The sequence below is a fragment of the Metopolophium dirhodum genome, chromosome 1 (genome assembly GCF_019925205.1).
Source record: "Metopolophium dirhodum isolate CAU chromosome 1, ASM1992520v1, whole genome shotgun sequence".
NCBI lineage: Eukaryota > Metazoa > Arthropoda > Insecta > Hemiptera > Aphididae > Metopolophium > Metopolophium dirhodum.
This window is the reverse complement of record NC_083560.1, coordinates 110,844,770-110,854,013: the sequence shown is the minus strand read 5'-3', so window position 1 is coordinate 110,854,013 and position 9,244 is coordinate 110,844,770. Positions and strand designations below refer to the sequence as shown.

General features: G+C 31.6%; 1 protein-coding gene and 1 pseudogene across 1 annotated transcript; both read left to right on the top strand.

Moving 5' to 3' along the window:
• Nucleotides 1–5,664: 5,664 nt before the first annotated feature.
• Nucleotides 5,665–6,620, top strand: LOC132950377 (52 kDa repressor of the inhibitor of the protein kinase-like; annotated as a pseudogene).
• A 1,119-nt stretch (nucleotides 6,621–7,739) lies between these two features.
• LOC132934724 (zinc finger protein 79-like) lies at nucleotides 7,740–8,591 on the top strand. The gene is made up of 2 exons (XM_061001062.1): nucleotides 7,740–8,145; nucleotides 8,482–8,591. Exons 1-2 carry the CDS (start codon nucleotides 7,740–7,742, stop codon nucleotides 8,589–8,591), a joined length of 516 nt encoding a protein of 171 aa, XP_060857045.1.
• The last annotated feature ends 653 nt before the right edge of the window (nucleotides 8,592–9,244 follow it).

The following is a 9,244-nucleotide window of genomic DNA, read 5'->3' as shown; positions in this document are numbered from 1 at the left end:
GCATGTATGGATGAGATTCCCTTGGTTTTCAGTTACAAAAATTAACTCGATATTTAACTATCATGACATGAAAATGGTAGAAGGTCTCATCGAGTTTTTCTTCGTAACTCGCCCAGCTTACCTATATATATGATTCGAAAGCCATGGAAAAATTCATAAAAATATTAAATTAAAAAAATTCTTTTAATTCATACAATACTATAAAGTATGATAAAGTACATAAATAGTGTTATGATATAACTACAAAATATATTAATATGCCGTATGCACCTACTTTCGGATTTGAGATACGAAGTAGAAAATTCACTATAATAACGACTTATGGTCATACGGAGCGAATGCATTATATACATAATGGATTGGTAAAATAAAATTCTGATAGGTACTTCAAAGAAAAATTTAAAAACACGTAATAAGTGCAAAACATAACGTCACTATGCTAGTTTTATAATATGTATAATATATATAATTAAATTGAAATAAATAAATCTGTATATTGTTTTACGTCTGCTATGGATGTTCATTATAAAATGTTTGCTGTTCAATTGCTTTTTTTTTTCAATGCTTTTGACATTTCGGTGAATAACTTATTTCGTTTATTATTATTATTCTTCAAATATTTATTACGAAGAGTCATATAATACAATATAATATAACTTGCAGTCGCGATCAATCGAAATTCAGAGTCATATTTTTCTTGTATGAAGCGGTTCACTGTTGTTTTTTCATATATTTCTCATCGTTCCCGTAGTTGACGTCAAATGAAAAACAGAAGACATATTTAGTCCCATTATGCACTTCGGTTTGTGGCGGTTTTGAATTTCTATTGTATTGCCGTCTTAACTGTTACGGTTTTTTTTCTACAAAATATAAGATGCAATACCAGAATAAATCGAAACGGGGCATTATTGACTGAAAACAAACAAACGAAAAAAAACCCCACCAATAACTCAAGATTCTGCGGACCGACAGTGATATTGGCATTGTGTTATACTTACGCTATATTATTCTATACATATAGGTACCGACATTGAATAAATAAATAATGTCATTGGTACGGAGTATGATAATAATATTATAATGACTATAAAAACAACGAACAATTCTAAATTAAAATCACTTAGGCTAAATGGGTTACATACAATTTAGTTCTTGAAAAATATATTTTGAGCTGGGTGAAGCACGTTTTCAATAAACAATACTGAGCTATAAAAATGTCAATATGAATACAATATTACATCGGTATAATATCTGGACCTGGATACTTGCAGCAGACGTACATTTTTCGAATAAAATTCAACATTTATAAAACCTTGACGTTTGCGTTTAACGTTTTACCTAATCCCTAAGCGACTTCATTATCGACTGTGTAAGTACAACTGTTACCTACGAGTGATTTTTATCATAATATATATAGGGTACTCGTGGATCTGAGCTCTGCCACGTCAAGTGTTAAATAAATTTTATTTTAAAATAAATAAACCATTTTTTGACTTTTTTTGAACATTTAAAGCTTCATAACACCTCCTGTAGAAGTCTGGCAACACCTATAGGCTATAATACATGAGCTTGATAATACCATATTATTATAATGTGCATATCCCAACTGTTCCGTTTCATTTGATACCGTTAAACTTCATAATAAATTCATTTAAAAAATATTAATAATATGTTTTATTATTTCTATGTATAATGTTTTTTTTTATGTGTGACAAAAAATAAATAAAAATTGTTGTCCAAAATTAAAACAAAATAGTGGATACTTACAAGGTGTCATTCGAATAGTTATAATTTGGGTAAAAAAAAATAACCATGCATTTCCAATATAATATTTGGACTTGACCGGATGTAAAAATAATATTTTGTTTAAAAAAATTCTTATAAAATTTTTATAATTTTAAAATTGGCTAGTTACATATTATGTGCACCGCCTAATCTTAATTTGTGGACCTGCACTTTGCACCCGCCCGCAAAATCGCATTCGAATAATACCCACGGTGGGGACGCGTAAACGATGTATCGATGCGAATACTGTATATATATATATAATGATATTAATATAATATATACCTACGATCGTCGCGTCTTGTCGTCGCGGCGTAAATAAATTGCGCTTCCGCTCGAGTTTCCGGAAACGTTAATCGAGGGGCCCTGCCGTATTTTAGGGAATTAGCATAATATTATAATATTGCGCATATACAGACATTGTACCGAATTCGGGGTGACGCCCGGACCCGGGTTTGTATATGCACTGCAGAATATATAATAGCTAATAACAATGACGGTATTTTGGTTCGGATGAGAGGGGCGTGAGTGGAGAGGGTTGGCCCGTATTATAATTTTAAATGTTATTACTTATTACGACACCATTTTATTATGTATAAAAATACAGTCTGCAGTGGTCAAGGTGTTGGCGTCGTCGAAGCGATATAATAAATTATTGTATCAGTGTATCTATAATCATTGTATATGTTTTTTAAATATTGTATTATTTTACAGCGTTTCGTAGGTATAGGCTGTCAGGCTTAAAAATAAACGAAAAAACGAAACAAAACTGTCAACCAAAGTGCGATTGTTGCCAAACAGTTTATACTATTTTTAAGTGGTGACCCGACCCTCGTAGTTATACGCAGATCAGTCTTCTATATAACGTAATATTATAATGAACGACTTTTTTTTATTTTTATACTAAGTACATAAAGAGCAAAATATTTTTTGTTTTGTTTTTAGTTTACACAAGAAAATGAGAGGAACGGAAGGAGAGCGGCTGACATCAACGAAGGACCTCATTAAACTCGGTTCATCGGAACATGAAATGATTAAAAGGATTAAGTAATATTGTAGTACACTAGTACCTACTATAATAGTTAAAATATATTCATCATTTTCAAACACTTCATACTAGACTATTATAATATATAAAATCAAAAAATTATCAAAATGGTATCATCAAAATAATATAATATGGGTACTCGCAAAAATCTATTGTAGCATGATTTATAAATGTATAAAAAAAACATACGTTTTACGACTTACGCGTTAGAGAAAATCCCCTCGTTTGATAATATTATAGTTAAAAACCAATTTTTCATTTTAAATGTTTCAGTAGTTGTGTCCGAGGGGTGGTTTCTGATTCGCCGTTATAATGTAACGAGTTGCTATATACATCGTATTATTATATTTTTAGATATTGGTGCCATTAAGGGTAGACATAAAAAGGACTGCATTAATCATAACAAAAGGTGATATTAGATCTGATCAGCTATCTGTTGCCTGTAAAGTTTTGGTTAAATGTATTTCAATTTTGAAAATGTGATTTGATTCATCAAAGCTATTTTTAATGAATGTACAAAATGGTATTTTAATATTTTTTTTTCACTAAGGTTAATAGTACCTACCTTAACTAATCAATCAAAAACCATTTTCTAAATTAATACCTGTCGAACTTAAGTCCTACAAAGTTTAATCAAGCCATGATTAATATCATATTTAATAAGGTTTTAAGTGGATTGAAAAAAGTTACATTAAAATATTTATTGACATGTGTCCGTCCCTAATCAGGATATGCACTGATTTAAAATTATTCATTGCATGCGACAATATGTCGGACTCTCACCTCGCACACTAATATGCATTTACATGTTACTACGCACTGCAGACAAGTCACCAGAATATCGTCATAATATCAATTGGCCTGTCTTTTTTTTCATTAAACACAGCCGACCATTCAACAATTGGGCCTAATGGTAAATTCGTACGCGCTAACGCGTTCCTCAATAAAAAATTTACTATGCACAATATATTAACATAACATTATAAACATTTAATTACTTACTAAATATTATTTATGACGCACATGCCACTCCAAAGCATCATTATATAGACGACGGGCGACTAGAAAATGTCGTCGAAAATATACATTTTAGTATAGGTGGTATATGATTTATCGTTTGTTATTGTAAAAAGTACGTTCGGGCTTATAATCGTGATGGCGTGCGGGGCTGCAACACGCTCAACAAACGAAGAAGAGATAAGACCCGGATCGCACTCGACACAAAAGAAGCGTAATACAAACGCCGTAAAATGTACTGAATACCATGAAAGCGAGGCAATTTCAACACAAACGAACAGTTGTAAAACAAACACCGAAAAAAAGGTTGCGAATGCCGAGATAAATTCCAAGATACACATCGATGCGCCTATTATGCGTGGCCACGAAAAAAAAATATTGAAATCTACTGAAACAATAATGAGTATTGAGTGTTTCCGTGTTGGTGTTACTGCACTGTTGTATTATATTATAATAATACATTTTAAATTTTAAGAACAAGAGACCACAAGTCCATTGGAAAATATAGTATAAATAATATTTATTATTACATTATGGTTATGTAAAATTTCCCAAATCGTGAAATGACAATTTCATATACTGCAGGATACGCTTCTCAGATGACGCGTAATTTGGTAAACTATTATTTTGATGAAATCATTTTTTATTATCCATTGAGTTTTGTTTTTGATCGTTGCGTTTTGTTTTTATTTCGTTCGTCTACATAATATCCATATTTGGCTGTTTTCAGCTGCGCGGCGGAGGGAGGCTATAATAATAGTATGATGATCGATGAACATGAGTGAAGGATGCGCCCGCCAGTGATCACACATTTATTAGAAATTATTTTTGTTATATGTTTTCTCTCACTATTTTAAAGTCATGCACCACCCTGGCTGAAAATAATCAATAACAATTTTTTTTTTGGTACAGATCTAAAATATGGTTTGTTCTAATGTGATATAGTTTTGTTTACAACGTTAATCAGCTTAATATTACAGTTCATATTTAGCGTTATTAAATAAACAATTATTGTGAACGGTAAGCAAAATTGAAAAAAAATTATTCAAACCAACAGGTTTTGTGGAAGACAGCAAATAGGCTTAGGAGGTCATGAGGCTTGGGGACGTGTAACGATGGATGAACCGGACAAAAATTATGGTAATTTTCGTAGTCTTTTACGGTACCGTGCCAATAGTGGTGATGTTATTTTAAAAGAACATTTTGAGACTTATAATGCCAGAGAATTATATACCAGTCCCATTATACAAAATTAAATTGTTACAATATTTTGAGAACTTATTCAATCACACTTAGTAAATGAAATTTCTAAATCAGAATATTTTACAGTTCTTGCAGATGAAACTACTGACATGAATCAGATAGAACAGTTTTTTTATGTATAAGATATTTTGATGAAACCCTAATGAAAATCAGGAAAGATTTTCTTACATTTGTTTCAGTTGAAGATGTTACTGGTTTTGGGCTGGCCACTACAATACAACATACATTAGAAAAACTTGGCTTTGATCTAAATTAATTACGTGGGTAAGGCGACGATGGTGCTGCAACGACGAGAGGTAGCTTTCGTGGAGTTCAAGCTATTATCAAAGGAAAATACACAAAAGCATTGTACACCCATTGCTTTTCTCATTCACTCAATCTTAGTTTTTTGGATGCAGCAAAAATACAAGAAATTAGAAATGCTTTTGAGGTGATATCTGATTGTTGCTCATTTTTAATTTCTCAGCTAAGCGAACTGTTCTTAATAACAAAGTTTTGGAAATAAAACCAAATGTTCGAGCTACAGAATTAAAAACACTGTGTGAAACAAGATGGGTTTGTCAAGAATAGGTTTTGATTTTTATAGAATTTTTGGAGATGCTGCATTGGAACAATTACAAACTGAAGGTGCACGTAGACCTGACTTAACGGTATGTTAAACTGCATATGTAATTTTAATTTTATTATAGTAGTCAATATTTCAATTAAGTAATTAGGATATACTTTTAATTTATCACAATACTTACAAAAGTCAAATTTAAATCTAGCTATAGCTCTAAAACAAATAGAAACTATAACATTAACATTTCAAAAAATGAGAGAAAATTGTTCAGATGTATTTGGTGATATTTACAAAGAATCATAAGCGATTGCAACATTATTAAATGTCGATGAAAAAAAAACACGGTTATGTGTTAATCAAAGGAATCGTTCAAATATTCCACATAGTTCCACTGAAGAGTACTATATGAGAACTATTTTTATCCCTCACTTAGATGATTTAATATCATCTTTAAACGATCGTTTTATGCCTCAAAAAGAAACTATTATTTCTTTACAGTATAATATTTTACCTTATCTTTGTATAAATAAATCGTTTTTATTTATTCGTAAAGCAGTTGATTTTTACATGGATGATCTGCCATGTTTTAAAGATTCAATTGAGGCTGAGTACGATTTATGGATTTCTAAATGGACCTTAGTAGAACCATCATCAAGACCTTCCACCTCCATAGCCGCTTTAATTTCTTGTAATAAAACATTATATCCTAATCTCTACCAACTGCTGAAAATACTTGCCATACCTCCCGTGTCAATTGCATCTGCTTAATGCAGTTTTTCAACAATCCGTAGGTTAAAAACATATTTGAGAAACTCAACATCAGAAAATCGTCTCGTAGATTTAGCATTATTAAATATTCATAGAAATATTTGTATATCTGATGATATGGTTTTAGACAAGTTTGCCAATAGTGGACGAGCGAGACGTTTAAAACTTATTATTTAGTACATTGTATACATTGTGATTTGAAATATCATTAAATATAATTTTTTTGTTTTACCGTATGATTATGTTAATAAATTTTGTTCAGCCCCTACCGAAATAAAATTTTGGATACGCACCTGAGTAATTACTCGCCAGATGTGAAATAGCCCAATTCAAGAGGTGACGATTTTAAAAATTTTCTAGTTTAACCCGGGTGACTCGTGTAAACTATTATTTTTCACTATCCAATTTCTAATTGTTTTATTTTTACTTTACCCATCAACAATATGTTATATTAATTCGGCTATTTTGAGCTACGCTATGGTGATATATGGAGGCTATTATGAATGTGAAAACACTGAGGGTATAGGAAGCGCTCGAGTGATCACGCATTTTTTTTAGATATTATACTCTTTTTATATATTCTCTTGTAAAATATATATCTTACTATTCTAAAGTGACACAAATTCTTCTTTCTTGTATTATTTTTATTACATATGTTTTTTCCCATTTGCCAGGCAAAAGCGATGGAGGCTGCACAACGGTCTGACAAATGAAATGTTTGTCACGTGCAGGTGGATACAAATGATACGAGTTATATAATATAGAGAGGTTGTTTTATTTACAACATGCATCAATTGTGATAAACCAACTCAAAAAAAAATTAAATACTTAATACAGATATATTTTTGATTTAACATAATATAAAAAAATCAAGTAAGTGAATGTCGCTCTGCTATACAGACACTATAACGAATTACCGGCAGGTACTGCCAGGTAGTGGTTAAGGCTGCGAAAGGGAAGATGTGTTATTTGTGTTACAAAATTGATTATCAAGAAGAAATTAAGATCTAAGAGTTTATTGATGGGTAAGATTTAAAATTTAAAATGTAAAACCTTAAATTAATTGATGTTTTTATGAAAATAATTGTAGAGTTATATTCAGCATAATATACTTTATTTTAAGTATAAAAAGTAATACAACAATTAGTACTGGCTTAAAAATATGGTGAAGTCAATAAATTCTAATTGATCATAAACAAAATAGCATATAGTAACCAAATAATTGTTTAAAATACAGTTACATGTTAAATAACTTATTAAATAAGTAAAGCAGACCAACAACACAAAAGCAAACAAATGGAGAATAAATCTTACAAGTGCGATGTATGCGACAAGTCGTTCTCTATAAGCAGCAATTTGACAGCACATCGACGCACACACACTGGCGAAAAACCGTACGCGTGCAATGTATGCGACAAGTCGTTCTCTGGAAGCGACAGTTTAACGAAACATGTACGCACACACACTGGCGAAAAACCGTACGCGTGCGATGTATGCGACAAGTCGTTCTCTGTAAGCGACAGTTTAACGAAACATGTACGCACACACACTGGCGAAAAACCGTACGCGTGCAATATATGCGACAAGTCGTTCTCTGTAAGCAACAGTTTGACAAGACATCGACGCACACACACTGGCGAAAAACCGTACGCGTGCGATGTATGCGAAAAGTCGTTCTCTCAAAGTTGCAATTTGACGAATCATCGACGCACACACACTGGCGAAAAACCGTACGCGTGCGATGTATGTAACAAGTCTTTCTCTGAAAGCAACAGTTTGACAAGACATCTACGCACACACACTGGCGAAAAACCGTACGCGTGCGATGTATGCGACAAGTCGTTCTCTCAAAGTTGCAATTTGACGAATCATCGACGCACACACACTGGCGAAAAACCATACGCGTGCAATGTATGCGATAAGTCGTTCTCTGTAAGCGACAGTTTATCGAAACATGTACGCACACACACTGGCGAAAAACCGTACGCGTGCGATGTATGCGACAAGTCGTTCTCTGAAAGCATCAGTTTGACAAGACATCGACGCACACACACTGGCAAAAAACCGTACGCGTGCGATGTATGCGATAAGTCGTTCTCTCAAAGTTGCAATTTGATGGTACACAAGCTGACGCACATGGCTCACTGATAGGATTGATCAATGATCTTTGATCCAAAGGCCATATTAAAATAGGATAAATCATGTTATTATATGTAGCACTGTTTGTGTGTTCAATTTTGTAATATAAATTGTTGTTTCTTGTTACTAAATAGCTAATAATTTGTTATATGCATAAAAAAATACTAAACTTCGTATGCTTTTCAATAATTAAAAAAATAAATTGGTTTTCAATTATTTTCTATTTAAAATATTGTATATAAACATTTTGTATTTTGGACTTCAAGAATATTATGAAGTAAAAAATATTTGTAAATCCATTTACACAGGGGGGTGTACTTAATATAATGTTTATCGAATTATTGTTTCAAAAATGACCTTTAATTGAGGCGTAACATAATTGCAGTGTTTTTATTACCATTATTCTTTATCATTCAATTTGTACCTGTTTTAGTATTTGTATAATCTAGTACCAGATAATATATTTGTGACGAGTTAAAAAAATTGTCATGTCTCTGAATATCGATTTAAATAATTTACACACTTATAAGTTATAAATGATACTAATAATTTAACAACAATTCAAAAATAAATAATGATTACTAGAAAATAAAAACAATAATAAATTTCCAATCACACATAAATATATAATTTATATGGGTATTATTATAACATTTAACATT

Coding starts and splice junctions, on each gene's coding strand:
- LOC132934724 (XM_061001062.1), top strand. CDS start 7,740: ATGGAGAATAAATCTTACAAGTGCGATGTATGCGACAAGTCGTTCTCT. Junction 8,146..8,481: donor AAGTTGCAATTTGACGAATC/ATCGACGCACAC, acceptor GTTTGACAAGAC/ATCGACGCACACACACTGGC.